The sequence below is a fragment of the Cynocephalus volans genome, chromosome 6 (genome assembly GCF_027409185.1).
Source record: "Cynocephalus volans isolate mCynVol1 chromosome 6, mCynVol1.pri, whole genome shotgun sequence".
NCBI classification, from domain to species: Eukaryota; Metazoa; Chordata; class Mammalia; order Dermoptera; family Cynocephalidae; genus Cynocephalus; species Cynocephalus volans.
In genome coordinates this window covers 6,917,629-6,936,140 of record NC_084465.1, presented here as the reverse complement: position 1 = coordinate 6,936,140, position 18,512 = coordinate 6,917,629, and the positions used below count along the sequence as shown (strand labels likewise).

The 18,512-nt window shown below is 45.5% G+C and overlaps 1 protein-coding gene across 1 annotated transcript in view; it reads right to left on the bottom strand.

The window, feature by feature from the left end:
• Positions 1–11,965: 11,965 nt before the first annotated feature.
• The window catches only part of RHEB (Ras homolog, mTORC1 binding), a 47,842-nt gene continuing 41,295 nt past the window's right edge, over positions 11,966–18,512 (bottom strand). The window contains exons 5-8 of the mRNA XM_063100271.1: positions 16,948–17,004; positions 16,784–16,831; positions 15,971–16,052; positions 11,966–12,422 (exon numbers count right to left, since the gene is read on the bottom strand). Coding sequence (XP_062956341.1) covers positions 12,330–12,422; positions 15,971–16,052; positions 16,784–16,831; positions 16,948–17,004 — 280 coding nt within the window. The 3' untranslated portion in view covers positions 11,966–12,329. The remainder of the gene's footprint in view (positions 12,423–15,970; positions 16,053–16,783; positions 16,832–16,947; positions 17,005–18,512) is intronic.

Sequence of the window (18,512 nt, the reverse complement as noted above, 5' to 3'; positions counted from 1 at the left end):
ATCTCCAGGTCACCCTCCAAGCGGGGTCACCCTCAGGATGTGCTGGGCCCAGGCAAATACTTTTTGCAGGGCTGTTTTGTATGTAAATCATTTGAGTCCCTTGAAGTCAGCACAACAGCACCATTCTGGTGGCCCGATCTTAGGTGACCCAGACAATGATCAGTGTGATGGACCTGCTTGTCAGGCCATCCTGGAACCAGCCATAATATAATCCTGTAGGAGGTGCAAGTCCACTGGGCATCTGGTCAACCTCCAAGCCACAGACTGGGTGAGTGTTTGTAGAGGGCTGGAGAATTCCCCAAAGGGCCCCAGTTTAGCTTAGGGCACCCACCCAGATGACACTGCCAGCCCTGTCCAGTCCCAGCAGCCAGAGAGGGATTTAGACATTTTCAAATGTCAAGGAAGGCACTCCAAGATTTCAGGGGTGGTGTTCCTGAGGCCCGGGCCCCTTGCCTGTGCTTACAGTAGTACTGGCTAACTCCAAGAGCAGGGAGACACGGACAGGTGCCAGGGTGCTGCCCAGCAAGGGGCTCTGGGGACCACAGTGTTCCAGCACTGTTGCCAGCAGGCTTCGTCACACCACTCTGTCCCCACTTGTACCTCTGGTGCACACATGGCCTCCCCTGACTCCAGGTCACGGCTTTCCAGGCCAGGGCCTTGGTCCTTCAGAATCTTAGTTCAAATTCCTGCACAAGGGAACCTGGTCCAGTTCACGTGGCACCAAGTGGGGTCCCAGACCAGCTCACTCCTGGTCTGTGTGCAGCAGGGGCAGGTCACAGGGAACATGGTTCCATGCCAGCCAGGGAAGGGGGACAAAGAGTGATGGGCCTGCAAGGACCCACGTTAGAGCCAATGTCACCCTCCCAGACCGGAGCTACACCTCCCGACTTTGGCCATGGCTCCTTCAGTCCTGAGGGAGGCTGAGAACCAGGTTGCGGAGGAGCAGAGGCAGGAGGAGGGTGGAGAGGAGCTCCCACCAGCAGTGACACAACTGCCAGAGCAACTGCCAGTGAGGCGCTTTCGTGGAAGGGAAGGGCGTGTGTTGTTGAACGAAAGCCAGCCCGCAGCAGGCGCTCGGGCACCGACAGCAAAAGACACCCACTAGCCCAGGAGCGTCCTCCTTGCCTCAGGCCCTTTGTGCTGCCGCAACAGAGTACCTGAGACTGGGCAGTTTATGAAGAACAGCAATTTGTTTCTCACAGTTCTGGAGGCTGGGGAGTCCAAGGTCAAGGCCCCGGCAGGGTCAGTGTCTGGGAAGGGCCTGTTCCCCATAGATGGCTCAGCCAAGGTGTCCTCACAGGGCCACAGGGTGGAAAAGAGCGAAACCACACCCGTGAGCCCTTTTTTTTTTTTTTTTTTACTATTTATTTTATTTTTTTCATTTTATTGAAACATAATTCATTATACATTTTTGTGGGGTTCAGAGTCGAATATCAATATCTGTGTACAATATATAAGGATCAAATCAGGATAACTGGCATACTCATCTTTACAAAACAGAGTTATTTTTTGTGACCCTTAGCCAATTTCTCACTAACCCCCCTCCCGCTTTCTCACCTCTGGTAACTACAGTGCTGTTCTCTCCTTTTGAAAGTTCAGCATATTATTGTTATTATTGTGAGCTTCCTTCCTTCCTTCCTTCCTTCCTTCCTTCCTTCCTTCCTTCCTTCCTTCCTTCCTTCCTTCCTTCCTTCCTTCCTTCCTTCCTTCCTTCCTTCCTTCCTTCCTTCCTTCCTTCCTTCCTTCCTTCCTTCCTTCCTTCCTTCCTTCCTTCCTTCCTTCCTTCCTTCCTTCCTTCCTTCCTTCCTTCCTTCGCTCCCAATTATGAGTGAGGACAGGAGGCATTTCTCTCTCTGTGCTTGGCTTATTTCACTTCACATAATTTTCTCCAAGCTCGCCCATGCTGCTGCGAATGGCAGAATTTCATTCTGTTTATGGCAGAGTAGTATTCCATTGTGTATATACACCACATTTTCCTTATCCACTCATCTACTGATGGACATTTAGGTTGGTTCCGTAACATGTCTATTGTAAATAGAGCTGTCCTAGACATGGGAGTGCATTTATCCCTTTGACATGATGATTTCCATTCCTCTGCATACATACCCAGCAGTGGGATTGCTGATTGTATGGCAGTTCTATCTGTAGTTGTTTGAGAAGCTTCCATACTGTTTTCCGTAATGGCCTGAGCTCTCTTTTATAAGGGCCCAGATCCACCCATGAGGGCTCAACCTTCAGCACATTGTCACCTTCTCAAGGCCCCACCTCTTAATGCCATCACATTGGTGAGTAAGTTTCAACATGAATTTTGGGGACACATTCAGACCACAGCACTCAAGTACAAGCAGGATCTCGCTGAGGACAGAGGACATGCTTGGGGCTTGGGGCTGAAGCTGTCTCTAATGAGGGGTATGGTGCTGCAGGCCAGCTGCCAGCATGCTCAGAAGAGCCCCACAGGCAGCTGTCGTTGTTTGCCCATCAGGTAACAGGTCGCAGGAGAGAGGGCTCTGGCTCTGCAGCCCAAGAGCCTGCCTGGAAGCTGGTAGGGCCAGGAAGCCTGAGAAGATAACACAGTCCCCTGGCCCTCTCAAAGCTGGAACCTTTGGAAACAGAAAGAAAGCACCCCGCCACACCAAGGCCTCAGATCCATAAGGACTCTACTTCTAGGAGTCATGAAGCCCATATGCTGGGCTGAAGATTCCAGGGACCTTGCTGTCGTTTTGCTGCTGGGTGGCCTTGGGCATGTCATCTCCTCTCTGTCACTTGTCACCTTCCCTACAGAGCTGTGAGGATGACTCAGGTGTGGGGCACCAGGCAGAGCACGTACCCAGCAATGCCACATCTCTTCCCTTTCCTGGGGAACCCACACTTTCAGATCTCCCTTTAACTTGAACCTAGAAAACCCAAGAAGAAATCTAGAAAGGCTAAATTTTTTTGGCTAAAAGTTGGGAAATTTTTGGGCTGAGCCCATGGCGCACTCGGGAGAGTGCGGCGCTGGGAGCTGCGGCGACGCTCCCGCCGCGGGTTCGGATCCTACATAGGAATGGCCGGTGCACTCACTGGCTGAGTGCCGGTCACGAAAAAGACAAAAAAAAAAAAAAAAAAAAGTTGGGAAATTTTTATTTATGCAATGGGACACTTTAATCCAGCTCAAGAAACACACATAATTGGGAACAACCAATTGAGTTCAAATGCTTCTTTATTTTGCAGATGGAAAAACAAGGTTGAATCCAGGAACATGTACCCTGTAGCAGAGCAAGGTGAGAACCTGGTCACCTGTCAGCCACCATGGCAGCCAGCCCAGGATCTGCTCTTTAGTCCAGACTCTGCTATGAAGGCAGGAGCTGCATCTTCCTGAGGGACTACGCAAGCCGGGGTGTGTGGCCTCATCCAGCAACATCGGCACCACCCGGACTTGTTAGAGGTGCAGCTTCTAGGGCTCTCCTCCAGACCTGCTGAGTCGCTTCTGCACTAGGCAACACCCTGCCCTGGTTGGCCGTCTCAGGGCTGCACACATGTGCATATGTGTGCGATACACATACACATGCATGTGCGTGTGAATCAACTTGGACCATGGTCAACTGGCAGAAAACTTTGGGTCTAGTCTCGGCTCTAACAGGACTTTGCTGGGGGACTCTTGGTAGGTCACAACTTCTCTGAACATCAGTTCCCTCCTTTATGAACTTGAGAGTTCTGGCCATTGTCATTTAGGTTCTTTATCCTTGTCCCTGTTTGCCAGGGACAGACTGGTTTTGAAACTGAAAGTCCCACATCCATGGAACTGTATTTGTTTTCGAGGGTGGCCATAACAAAGTACCACAAACCGGGTGGCTTAAACAACAGAAATAGATTCTCTCACAGTTCTGGAGGCCACAAGTCTGAAATCAAAGTGTCAGCGGGGCTGTTTCCTTTACAGAGGCTCAGAGGGAGGTCCTGCCCCAGGCCTCTCTGCTGACCTGGGGCTGCTGGTAGCCCTGGGCGTTCGTGGCTTGCAGCAGCATCACTCCAGTCTCTGCTGCCATTTCCACGTGACAGTCTCGCCTATTTGCATCTGTCTCTCTGTGTCCAAATTTATTCTTCTTATAAGGACTCCAGTCATTGGATTAAGGCCCACCCTAATCCAGTATGTCCTCATTTTTACTTGATTCATTTGTAAAGACCCTACTTCCAAATACGGTCACATTCACAGGTACTGGGGATTAGGACTTCAACATATCTTTTCGGGGCACACAAGTTGCCCTGTAACACCTCCTCTGTTCCAGGCAAACCGGGAAGGATGGTCACCCTACTACTCACTCTCTGAAGTCATGCAATCACAGAATTTCTGCCTGTGCTCCCCCTTATTCTTAGACTAAGAATCCTACCCTGTTATTGTCTAAGTCGGTGTTTCTAAAAATGTGGTCCCTGAACCAACAGCCACAGCCCTGGAACTTGTGAGTGATGCAAATGTCTTGCACTCCACCGTGGGCCCACAGGATCAGACACTTTGGGGCTAAGGCCCACCTCAGTTTTAATGAGCCCAGGTTTAGGAACCACAGAACCAGAGGCCAAGTAGCTTCCTCAGGCTCTCTAGGGCAGTCAGGCAGGAGGCAGTGCTGACTTAAGCTGTACCCACATTTTACAACTTCCCACAAAGCACTAGTTACAGATGGAGAAGATTACGCCTCAGAATGATTTCAGTTAAGGGAGAATAAAAATCCCACATCAGAGCTGAGGAATGTAACCTCTCCAGCTGCTCCAGCTGTCAACGCCACCACTATGCTGCTGCTGCACCCTTTTAGGGTAAAGTTCAGGACATGCTAACCTCACCAGCAATGCCACATTTAAAAGCCACAGATTACTGTTGATTTACTTGAATTCCTTGCTAATCTGATGATGATTGGGGCAGGAGGGGCAAAATGATAGAGCAAAGCACCAGGACGCCAGCGACTCTGCAGGAAGCGGCTCTCTCCCTGCTGGGACCAGCAGCCGTGCAGGCTGATGTGTTCTGTAAGGACTGATCAAAGGTGCAGCTCCGCCTGGGCCTTTCTCGGGCAGCAGGAGGAACTGGGCGAAAGGTCTTGATTTCTGAGGCCACAATATTTCCAGAATCCCACACTATTTCTTGTGAAACTACGTATCTTAAAAAAATACAACCCAAGACAGTTTGCTAGGTTGTAACAGATAGGGGAGCTGCAGGGACCTTCAGAGTCGGCTTCCACGCGACCCTCTCCTTTGCTGAAGAACTGAGGTCCCACCACCCAGAATGGGAGTGACCAGGACACATCTACTGTGTGGCAGCAGGTCTTGGCTGAGCAGGTGTGGGACCGAGTTCTGAGGACCCAGGTAGTGACACGGGACACAAAGCATCACTGCACTGACATGTGAATGATGGCAGGAGATTGCAGTGTTCTTGATACCTTGGGCCAGACAGGAATGAAATATTTTTTCTCAGATTTGGTAAACTTGCTTGTAGAAGTAATTCATGAGTTTCCACACTGGCTTTTTGGATGCGTAGCTCAGTAATGAGACGGTAGCACTGCAGGAATTCCGGAGTCACCCGCAATACAGGCTGCTGCTGGAAATACACGGCGGGGGAGGCTCAGGAAGCTTCAGAAATGAGTGGGGATCCTGATATCAGGTGAGACCTTGGTCAACAGGCCATCTTCCAGTCCCTGATTTGGCATTTGTGCAGGGCTTTGGAAACATCCAAGGGTGTCATACTTCTGGCCCTTACAACAATCCCTGGCAAAGGGAAGTTTTATAGATAAAGGAAATAATACCACGGAGTTGCCCAGAGACACACATTAGCTGCAGAGTTGGAGACCAGAACTGGTTTGTTCTGAGTCTTAGTCTGATTTTCTATTTAATGGGGGTTCCCTGTGGGTCTCTGGGAGTTTGTGTTCAAACACGGTATAGTGGCAACACCAACGGACTAAGAGTGGGAAGATCTGGATGCTAGTTGCCCCGGATCTCTCTGGGCCTCAGGTTCCTCCTCTGAAAACAAGAATTTTAAATTAGATCTGATTCTTTCCAGTTCTAACAGCAGACTTCTGGCCATTCTGTTGACCTCTAGGAAGTTATCAAAGGTAGGAAAAGGCGGCAAGGATGGGAGACACAAAAATTTTGCTTAATGCACTTTTTTTCTTAATGTAAAACTTTCCCCTCTTTGGGGAGGGGAGACAGAAAGGTTCTGGAATTTTCTGAGGAGTGTTTCGGAAGGCATTCTGGTTTCCAAGTTGGTACAGCCAGCAAGGAAGCCTCAGTGGACTGCTGTTGGTCCTAACCACATGCTCCTGTTAGTATGCACGACAGGCCTGGCCAAGTGGAATTACCATGGCACCTGGGAAGCACGCAGTCCTCCTGGGAAGGCCACAGTCTGTACTGCCGGGGCTCCAGCAGGGGGAGCAACGCTGTAGTGTCACATTCAGACTCGGGGCTGCAGCCTGTGGGCGCCACAATTTTCTTTGGAGTCCAGACCTCTGCAAGGATTGTTATTAGATACTAACCTAAAAAGCAGCAGCAGATTCTGCGTCAGCTCAATGACGTCTTGATCACTGAGTACTGCTGTGATCTGAGTCTGAGCCTGTCTGCATTTTCAATGGCAGAGAGCACCAAGCAGCAGCACCCTTCCTGGTCAGGAGCCACTAAGAGATGGCTTCAGGAAGTAACTACAGGTCAACCAGCATCGCAAGGCACTGCCTGAGTGGTGGGGAATTTTAACCACACAGCAACAAGCACAGACTACATTCAAAAGAACAGCTAGAAGGCAGTGCCATCGAAAGGCTTTCTAGTCATTCATTCAGCAGGTGGAGCACCCTCAGGAACCGTGCGGTAAGGACGTCCAAGAACACGGGCAACAAGTGTCCCTCAAATCAACCTTTTCAGAACTCTAGAAATTAACTAAAGGCTTGTGACAATCTGGGGATGTTTCAGCAGCCAGTGGAAGATCAAGGTGGGACTGGGCTCCTTCTTGGGTCTCAGAGAATGGTCACAGTTTGCTCAACCTGCAGGGCTCATCTGTCTCAGCTCACCTGGTGCCAAAGCCTTTCCCTGGGGCATTTGTCAAAAACAAGCAACAAACAATGAGCTAACACAAAACTTACAAGAAAAAGCTGGAAAACGAGATGCCCACAGGGGGCCCTGAGAAGCCCATGTGCCCGGGAAGGCAGGGGAGCGGGCAGGTAAAGGGCCTCTGCTGCCCATGAAGACCTGGGCAAGCTGGGTAGAAGATGAGCTGAGTGACACCCTCCATCCAAGACGATCCTTCTCGAAAAATGGAGAAATGAGGATATTCCCAGATAAGCAAAGCCCACAGGAACTCACTGCTAGCAGACCAGCCCTACAAGAAATACTAAAGGGAGTCCTTCAGGCTGAAACGAAAGGCCACTAGACAGTGTATTAGTCCGTTTGTGTTGCTATAACAGAAATACCTGAGACTGGGTAACTTATAAAGGAAAGAGGTTTATTTGGCTTACGATTCTGGGACAGCTGCATCTGGCACGGGCCTCAGGCTGCTTCTGCTCATGGTGGAAAAACAGCAGGAAGCTGGCGGGTACAAGCAGATCACATGGTGAAAGGAAGCAGAGAGAGGAGGTGCCAGGGTCTATTAAACAATCAGCTCTTGTGGGAGCTAATAGAGCGAGAACTCACTCATTACTCCCCCCACCTAGGGACTTAATCCATTAATTAATCCATTCATGAGGGATCTGCCCCCATGACTCAATCAGTTTCCAACACTGCCACATTGGGGATCAAATTTCCACATGAGTTTTGGAGGAAACAACACATCCAAACTCCATCAGACAGCAACTTGAATTGGCACAGGAGGCAATGAGCACCTGTAGAGGTAGCCATGCTGGCAAACAGAAAAGACAGTATTTTTGGATTGTAACCTTTTTCTATTTGATTTCAAAGACAATTTCATAAAGTAATTACAAGTCTGTGTTGATGGGCATACAATATATAAAAATCCATTTGCATGACAGCAGCAGCACAAATGAGGGTAGAGATTACATGAGCCAAGCTTTCGTATATTACTGAAATTAAGTTGATGTTAATATGAACTAGGGTGTTATGAATTAGGATGTTAATTTTAATTCCCAGAGCAACCACTGATAACTTAAAATGGTACAGTAGAAAGTGTATTTCACAGGCCCGTGCTAGGAGCCAGGAATCAGAGGCGCCTAAGACAGACACTGTCTCTGCTCCGGTTGTATCTAGTCTAGTGATACACAACACACGATACAGGGACCCAAACCAAGCACGTTACAATGCACGCGGGACCCTTTGATCTGACGCAAGGGCTTGGACAGATTCACCGAGAGGGGTGCTTCAGGTGACCTTGGAGGCCCCTGGGAGCAGCTGATGTCGAGACTTGGAGGCTGCGAAGTCATAGGAAGGGGCATCTTGTGCAGAGTAAACAGCGAGTCCAGAGAACTTTCTGGTTCTGGGAACTGACCAAGGCCAGTGACTACAACAGTCAGGGTGGCAGGTGGGGTTGAGTGAAGCAGCAAAATCATGTAGGCCTTGGGAGTAGGAAGTTTGGACTTCCTACTTTGGACTTGAATTACTATTGAAGGATTTTTAAGATTGCAACAGGATACAATTTAGGTCTTAAACAAGTTGGCCTTGACTGCAGTGTATACGGTCTGCAGGGTGTGCTATTGCAGACCAGGATGCAGTGGAAACAGAGCAAAGTGGACAAGACACAAGGTACATTTTTGAAGGCAGGGCCCTTAGGATTCGTTGATGGCCTGGATGGCGGCGGGGGGTGTGTGTCCCATAATGGGGGAAGATATAAGTTGGCTCCCAAGTTTCTAGCTTTAGTACCTAGTGGAAAATGGTGTCATTTCCTGAAACATTATGTCTAGGGGAGGGAGGACCAGGTTTTTAAGGAAAATCAAGAATTGAATTTCAAGTCCTGAGCCTGTCTGCATTACCAATGACAGAGGGCACCAAGCAGCAGCACCCCTCCTTGTCAGAAGCCGCTAAGATTAGATGGCCTCAGGAAGTAACTACAGGTCAACCAGCATCACAAGGCACAAGATAAGTCTGGAGCCTAAAGAGGTCAGGGCAGGGGATGGCAATTTTGGACTCCTTAGGCAACATACAGTTAAAGCTATGACTGGATGAAATCAAGGAAGAGGCTGTACATATGAAGTTTGACAGAGAATAGCCAAGGAGACCAAAGCACCAAGAGCGAGCTGGGAGCACTGGGAGCACTGGTGTCATGAAACAGACAGGAGGCGTCCAATGCCCAGTGATCAACAGTGTGGAAACCAGCAAGTGTCTGCTGGATGTGCTGAATACTTCAAGCAAGGGTACCCGTCAGTGAGCCAGAGGGAGACAGACCACGGAGGGCTAAGAGTAGATGGACAGCTTAGTCGCAGCAAACACCTATCACATTAATTTTAATTTGTAATGTGATTTTATAATTTGTACTTATTTTGAAATGTAACTGAGCTGCAAAACAGTTTTGAATATATACCTAGTTTTATATTTACACTTAGGGTATTTAAATGAATCTATGTCTACATTTATGTACCCCTAAGAAAAACATTACCTTTTACAACACCATGTTTTCTCATTGATTGTCAGACTCACTTCTATTTCAGAAGTGTTAAAACGTAAAAAAAAGTCTTAGTGATGAAATACAGTATTTAAATAACAAAAAGAATTTAACTCAAACCTGGTGGTTGCAAAAATTTCTTTAGAAGCTCAGATGCCATATTACCTTACAGGACACAAAATAAATTTGGTAACTGCTGCTGCTTTTAGCCATGATTAAAAAATCACCTAAAACATCTAAGATGACTTTTTTCCAGTGTAAATAGGGTGCCGCCAACTTCACAAGGTAATTGTGAAGCAAACTAGAACACGAACACATCATAGATATTACTGACCACCTCCAGTCATCATCTTGGGTAACGAGCCCCTCATTGAAAGTCCTGGGCCTACCCCGAAGTTTGGAACATGTATCACCCACCAAATAAATCAATCGTCTGGCGGTGGGATCACTGCCCTGGGCAGTAGGACTGGGCCCACACGTGGCATTTCTAAAGTTCAACATACGGCATGAGCTCTACAGGGCTACAGACTGCTCTATTCTGTTCAAAGCACTTAGAACATTGTCAGGAACATAGCAGGTACTCAGTAAACATTTGAAGGAATGATACTGTGCAACCTGCAATTAGGAGATCCAGTCCTTGAAGGGGCACTCCAGGGAGTTAAGTTTCTAGTACAAATGTGTTGCTGAAAGTTCCAATTTACATAAAACAACTTTCAGATGAAAAAGGTTGACTGTATGAACTGGATTCAGATTTAATGTAGTCCCATAAACTTAGTACCCATACATTTTTAGTCCTAAGAATAAACCCTGTTAATAAGTAACAATACTCTGTTGTCAAAATTTACTTGTTTATTTAAAAAGTGAGTTTTTGGTGGAGATCTTCTAAGGCTTGAATTTCATCCTAGAATGACGAATGAGACAAAAATACTTAAAAGGCCCCAAATAATGGCATGTTCTAAGAACAGAATTTTTCATTAAAAAAATAAATTGGGGGCGGGGAATTAACCTTATTTTTTTTTAAACTAAATCATTAGGAAAATATCTCACAGCCTTGAAACAGCAAACAGACAGGCTATATTATCATCTCAAGTAATAAGTTGGTAAAAAGATGACAAGGTCCTTATCAAAGTGACATGGTGCCATGCTGGGGCAGAACCACTACATAGTGCAAAGGGCCTAGGTGAAAATGGTACTGGGTAATGGCGGGCTGCCCCTCCTCTGCTCTAAAGGAGTCACAGCTTGTTCTAGCCCCCACTGCTTACTTTTGATCTCTTCACCTTCCTGTCGCCTGGGGATCGTCTCAGTAGGGCTCTGTTAATCCAGGAGGCTAAGTAAGCGATGTTGGGTTTTGGATTCTGTCATTCCATTCTGTTCTATGAAAATCAAGTTTTTCCAAATCCAGTACCTCACAGCTCTTAGGTAGCCAAGTTCGTCTTCAGTGTTCATCACTGATACTGCTACATGTCACAGTCAAAAGCCCCCTTTCCCTTCAAGGGGAAAGTGTTACTCAAGATTGTCCTGTCACTCCACTGCAGACAGCCTCAGAGCCCATCAGGCAATGAGAGGGAAGCTTCCTATACTCGGTGTGATGTCATCTCTCATGGGTTTTTGGTACTTTCATTAAAAATCAGTTACAAAGCAAAATTATATTTTATGAATAAAGTCAATGGTGACATTTGCTTAAATATTAAAATGGCCCTGTGAAATTTTAACTGGGAAAAGGCATCAAAGTTTGACTCACAGACAAGGTGACAGCCACCAAGCAAATCCTAATCGCCGTTTCCCTTCAGTGCTGCTCCTTGCAGAGAGGGAGACATGGAGTTGGTCTGAACGCACAACACTTACTGGGTAATACTCCCCCGTCCTTTGAACTACTGGATGTTTTGGAATGACAAATAAATCTATTTTCTAAATTATAACCTGTCTGATTTGGACATCAAGCTAAGAACAAGGAGGGGCAAAAAGAGTCTCTTAACAGCTCCTTTTCTTCAACTAGCATGACACACACACAACCACCACAGCCCTCCTACCATTAAGGTTTAGGGACTTTAGGTAGAAGGAAAGAATCTAATCAATACTGGGGAGTAAGTCCCCTGAAGAGCCCCAAGGCCACTCAGCTTCAGCCAAGTGTAATCCATGCCCCTCATCGGCCAGCCAGCAGAACTCAGCCCCGGGCTGCCGCCAGGGAGCCTCGCTCATGGTCAGCGGGCGCCTGGGAGGGCTTGGGCACATCTCCTCCTGCAGCCGCGTCCTGAGCTGGTTCCTGGAATCCAAGCCATAACCTTCCTGAAGGCCAACAAAGAAACTCTCAGGAGGACAAGGTTTTTCATCTTTAAAAGCCACATCAACCAGTGTAAAGGATTAAGGTTTGCAGCTATTTTATTTACAAGTATACATTTAACACAATGAAATAAACACTGATATACTGAAGCCTAGTTAATAGTAGTGTAACAATATGTATCATTTTGATGATTACATTATTTTAAACAACAAACTACACTGAAAAATTAATGCCGATAAAATTCTTGGTCATAATATTAAGAAATACAATATATAAATTGAAAATATGATTGCTTAAAATTTGAAAATGGAAATGAACTCATTTGGACAGAGTCAGAGTTTAACATAATCTGAAGAGGGGAGAAAAAAAAGCTCTGACCCAAATGCTATCTTTCAGGCTAACAGAAGAAAAAAGAAGCATAGTTGTCTTAAAGGATAACGGGCAGTTTGCTTCTTCAGGTAGAACAGATTCCCAGTGTCCTCAGGTTTTGCAGCAGAATCACATCACTGAGCACGAAGACTTTCCTTGTGAAGCTGCCCCATCAATTTTTTCTGCCTCCAAAATTATCCTTCTAAAAACATCAACAGCAGTCTGAACAAGAAAAAAAAAAGTGTTAGTTTTAAAGCAGAGCCCCGGGCGCCACCACGTGATCTCCAACATCAAGCCAGCAGGATTCTTGGTATTTCCAATCCACAAACCATGCGCGCAACACCCCGGCCTCTCAGACCCAGGCCTTCTCTTCTCTAGCGACCGTCTTCCCAACCTCGACCTCTCAGGCTCACAGTCCAACTCTACTGGTCCTTCACAACAAGGAGTCACTGGCACTCTGGGCGGGAAATCATCTCACGCTGAAAGACGATGAGACTTGTCCGTGCCTATCCTTTACATGTGGTCTTTGTGCTCATAAAAAAACGGCCCTGTCCTCAAACAGGCAGTGCACCTTGGTCCTGTCGTTACCAGCAACCATCCCTCCCCCATCACCCCAATTTCCCCATCCCGTCTCCCTAGCTCATTTTCTCTTGACATCCTGAAGGCAACAATTCTCAATCCCACAGGGACCTGGTTTGTTGACTCCACTACGTCTTCCCTGGAGCTTGACCACTTGTTCTCACTTTTCTCCCCAGCCAGCTTAGACTCCACGGTCCACCACTGTGGTCACTGTACTCCAACTCCCCTCTCTACCCACTGTCCGCCTGCACGGTGCCTGCAGCTAACGCAGCCCGGGAAAAAAACATCACCGACTGTTGACTTTCCACCCCCAACCGGAAACTTGCCGTGGATCTTGAGGACTGCCCAGCAACCCAACTACGTTCCCCTAGTCTCCTCACACCCAGAGGAGGATTCATGCATTGTCCTTTCTCCTCAAATTTCCCCCCATTCTCACACTCCACTGAAAACCTTGTTTTACAGTTCACTGGAAAACAGAAGCTGCATTCATAAGAGAATGCGATATACCCCGTCCACCAAACTGACCCATCCACTGGAATCCGGGCTCACCTACTCTGCTTTCTGTGCTGTTGGTATAAATGAGGTATCTGTACTCATGATTAATCTAAAGCCAACCCCAGGTCCCATCCCTCTTGTCTAATCGAGGTCACTGTCTTAGGATCACCCGATTATCAGAAAGCATTGTGTGGAGGAAAAACAACTAGATTTGGGTTAGATTTAAAATTTAGTCCTTCTTCTTACTAAGGTGTAGAGTGATCTTTAAAAAGTCATTTAACCTCTTTGGATATTAACCTCACTTCTAAAATGAGATGATTTGACTAGATGATCTTAAGGTAAAGTAGGCACCCAAAGAATGTTTAATTGAATTTAAAAAATACAGTTTATCTCTTACTATCTCAGCTCTTATCTGAATTCTCACTATCTATACTCTGGAACTGAACTGATTCAGATGAATCCCTCGCTATCTGAAATTTGGAAACCGATTATATAGATTTAATATCACTCTATATCTGAACACAGGAAGAAACAGATTTGACTATCCAGGGAGAGCTGGGTTGACTGATAACATCCTAGATACAAAAACACCATGCTGAACACTATGGAGAATATAAAGGCAAATAATGCTGTCTCAGATCTCAGAATGAATTAAGGGGGTAAGAGAGAAGAAACTACTGTTCGTTTCAGCTGGATGAATGAAAAAGGAGTCGAGGAGAAGATGAAATCTAAGCAGAGCGCAAAGGACCAGGGAAGAGGCAGAGCAGGGAGAAGATGCCAGCCCCAACCCGGAGTCAGCCACCCACACCCACACCAGACTGGACTTTCCTTGGACATATAAAAACCTATTAATCTTATCTGAGGATCAACAAAGACCATGTTGAAAACACTTTGAAAACTTTAAAATGCCATATGAATGTAAGTAGAAAATTACAGAAAGGATATTTTAAGACAGAAGAGCATGAGGAAAGATGAGGCTTTTTGAAAGTGCCCTGTATGCTGAAGGATGTGGGAATGGTTGGTGGGACTGAAAAGAAGAGGGATGTAGTGAGAGAAGAAACTAGAAAGTACAAATCATGCACTGCACTTAATACGACACTAAGGGCTTTGAGCCTTGTTTTACAGACAGTGGGCGTCCACTGACAGTTTCCAAGCAGAGGGCGACATCACCTGATTTGCAGCTTTAGAAAGTTAAGGACAGCAAAGAGAAATATATTGGTGAGAAAACAAAGGCGGAAGAAATCAGCTTGGATGCCACAGGTTTGGGAGAATGAACATGAGTCTAAATTAAAGCAACTGAAAAAAAGGAAAAAACAGTGATGTGAAGTCTTCTGGAACAGGATTTACACACTTCCTAGGACATGCCTTTAAAGGAACATCTGCAGGGCTGAAATTGGTAAAAAATGCCTGTAAAATGGATCTTAATCATTTCTATGTTAAAAGTAATATGTACATCTGACTCAGTTTCACCCTACAAAGGGGGAGGTATAGCTACAAAATTAGCGTCAGAGTGCTTTAAGATAATTTTTGCTTTTTTTTACTATGTCTGGACTTTATCTCTGTACCAGACTTTGATACAAAACAAAAATAATACACTTGTGTGTTCACAAATAGTAGTATTTCCTTTACTACTAATTTCTGTTTATCCTACAAATATTCTAGGTCCCATCATAAGTAGAATACTGACTGAATTTATAAAAACAAAAGCAGTGTGATGTGGAGTACACCAACATTTATAAAGCAAATGTATTTCACAGGGCCTAGTTTCCAAAGCCCTGTAGTTTCAGGTTTAACCTAACTTTTTAAAATTACATATAGAAATATTAAGCTTGCAAAAGACAGGAAACTTTCTCCTGGCTGAAGTCTCTGTTGCGGATATAGAATTGTAACACAGCAAAGTTGCTGGCTCTCAAGGACAGATGCCCTTGAGAGCAGGTTAACCTACCAATTGTTATGTAAAAATACTGAGGAAACTGCTGCTGGAAAACACAGTATTTGCTAAGAACAAGCTTTTGTTGGTGGATGACTTAACCTTTTGCAAATTGCATTATGTGATGTCACTTTGCTTATTTCAATTTGTTAGCCATAATTCTGCTGATATCCTTGTGTTTTTGTAATGGTTAAATCAACTGAGTTTTCTTGTAAGACTTCCTCGTCTTTACAGTAAAAGGGAGAGGCCAACTTTGGAGGGGGCTGACACATTCAGTTTTGCCCCTCCTAATGAGGAAATAAGTGCATTCTGTCCAGGCCTCAATGCATACATAGTGCTTGAGTAATCGCATGCAGTGTGTATGTGTGTGTGGTGTGTGTGTGTGTGAGAGTGTGTTTCTCTCTCTTTCTCCCCCCGGTAAGGGGATTGTAACCCTTGGCTTGGTGTCGCCCCGCACCGCGCTCAGCCAGTGAGTGCACCGGCCATTCCTACATAGGATCTGAACCCTCGGCCTCGGTGCTCCCAGCACCACACTCTCCCGAATGAGCCATGGGGTCGGCCCGTAATCGCATACTTCTTTTTTTCGTCTCCATCACACAAGGAAAAGAGGTGTAACAGTGTCTTCCTAAAACAACCCAAAGTTTGGAATTAGGATAGAAGGCTAAAAATGAAACAGGAGTGACAGAGCTCAAATGCTCACTAAGAGGAACATGTACTTAAAACTGATGAGGACGCAGCACAAAAGGAGTTAAAAAAAAATACGCACCTGATTTTCTTTAGCAGAAGATTCCAAAAAAGCTGCATTCCAAGATTCTGCCAAAGCCTTCCCTTCTTCATAACTGATCACCCTAAAGGAAAAAGAAAATTCTAATTAAAGTACTTTGCTCTTTATTATATAAAACACCTATAATTGATTTGTGAAACAAGCTCCACTTGGATCACTTTCTCCTCAGGAAGCAGAACCATGCTCTGCTCAACATTATCGTCAAGAACGTAACAGGAGCATTTTAATTATGCCCAAGCTGGGGAACAGAATAGACATGCCTTGTGGGGTTATCTATGCTCCAGCAAGCTCCTACAGTTCAGAGGACATGACTGTATTTTCCACTACTCCAATATCTGTAACAATTGACTATTTTATAGTGAGGTTTTAAGCACCCAAGGCCAGGGGAAATGCCAAAAGGGCTCACAGCTCAATTCTGTTGTGCACAGGTGCAAGGGTCTCTTCCTCTCTGACATGAAGCTCCACAGGCACGAGGTCCCTGCCTCCCTTGCTCATCACTGTAACCCCAGCCCTGGTACTAAAAAAATACTTGCTGAATAAATAAGTGCTACCTTTGTCTTTTTAGATTTTGTCTTATGCAAAATGGTAGATAATGTAAAGATAATTTTCTATAAGTTTGTTCTCAGTGAGATTTATTTTGCAGTTTTGCTATGCACAACTGCAACACTTCCTAACAGACGGAAATGCTACAGCTAAAAATATTCTTGCCAGCAGAATAATTAAAAATGGCATTTCAGTGACTAAATCACCTTAGACTTAATTTTATAAACTGGTAATGATTTAAAAGCTACATACCTTTCCATGTGCAGGTCTTTCTTATTCCCAACCAACATAATAGGTATTCTATTTATAAAGGGAAAAAATCCAAAATAAACTAGTCAGTGCCAGATTTTATTGCTCCAAGACGCTATGACTATGAGTTTATCTAACACAAAGAGATAAAATGTAGTATTACTTACTGCACTTTCCCCACCATGTCCAACAATTTGCCATGGATAACTTTAATCACTTCAAAACTAAAAAACAAGAAGTATGAAGTCAGACATCCACTTGAACGTTGAAGTTTTTCAATGTATGCTATGTGACATTAAGAGCAGCAAAAAATAAAATGCACACACCATTTTAACAAACTGAACACAAGAATTCTTTTACTTTTTCCTACCAATCTTTTCCACATGTGAATTTCTGACACTCAGTAATCCTTACTGAGAATATCTGAAGTGAAACAGGTGAGAAATTTAAATAAGAAAGTCTAACACCGAGCTGACAAACCACATAAACACACATTTTAACCTCCCAACTCATCCAGCAAAGAACGAACTGTGTAAATTAATATGTGACGAACTCTTCTTAGCTAGTGTGCCCTACCCAGCCCTGTTCCTCTATTCTTTTCTAGGTGTATGCATTCTCTGGGAGATGCCAATCTTACTTGGCTTTGAATCCAATCAATATGCTGACGATTCTAGGTTGGAGATGGCTCTCACTAGCATGGGCATCTGAGAGCCAAGTCTGCACTCAATGCTGTCACAATGATAATGTGAAATCTGCCACAATGGGTTCACTTATACAACTGACTACTCACCCCAAAAGCTCCTTGTAAACATGTGCCAGCACACCACTGGCTCTACCTTCAAAGCCTACCAGAATCTGGCTACTTCTCACTCCCTCCTCCACTGCTGCCACTTAGCCTGAACCTCCCTTATGTCCACCTACATCACCACAACAGCCCCAACCCCTTCCCCTCCAGCTGCAGTGTGCCTGTTCAACATCCTCTGAAAGGGACCCATCTCACTCTGTACCAATGATGCCCACACCCTGACCACCGACTCCATTTCTTGCCCCTCCTCCTGACATCCATTCTGCTCCTAGCTGCCCTGGCTTCCTCACTGTTCTTCTAATACTGCCAGAGCCTCTGCTGTTGTTTTCCTTATGCCTGGAATGCTCTTCTTCCCCTAGGAATCCCTGAACAAACGTGCTCCCTCTCTCAAGTCTCTACTTGAATGTCACTTCTTAGACTTCTGTTTATTCTATGTGAATTTACAAATTGCCTCCATATTTCTTTATCCCCTTCCCTGACTTATTTTTCTTGTTAGCATTATCAGACATCTTATTTCACATATTTATCTTTTTATTGTTTGTCTCCCACGCCAAAAACATAAGCTCCACGAGGCAGGGATTTGTCTGCTTTGTTCACTGTTGTATTGCAAGCTTTAGAGCAAGTAAGCTTGTTGAATGAATTATACACTATGCTATTTTAAACTCGTTGTTCTGATAAAAATTAAACTTAGCCCCCCACCCCCCACAAGTTCACCATGGGTCAACAATGGGATATGGGTGTCCCAAGCACCTTAGGATGCGTTACAAAACAAGTCCCTTAGCATGTGCTGTATCCGCCTACATTTAAAGTAGCATGGCTGCTTGGGAAGAAATATGGTAACCAGTCACATGAGAAGCAGCTGAAAGAAGTGGGATCATGTGGTAGGCAGCTTGGGAGCTGGCTCCCAGAGCTCCATGCACTTCCAGT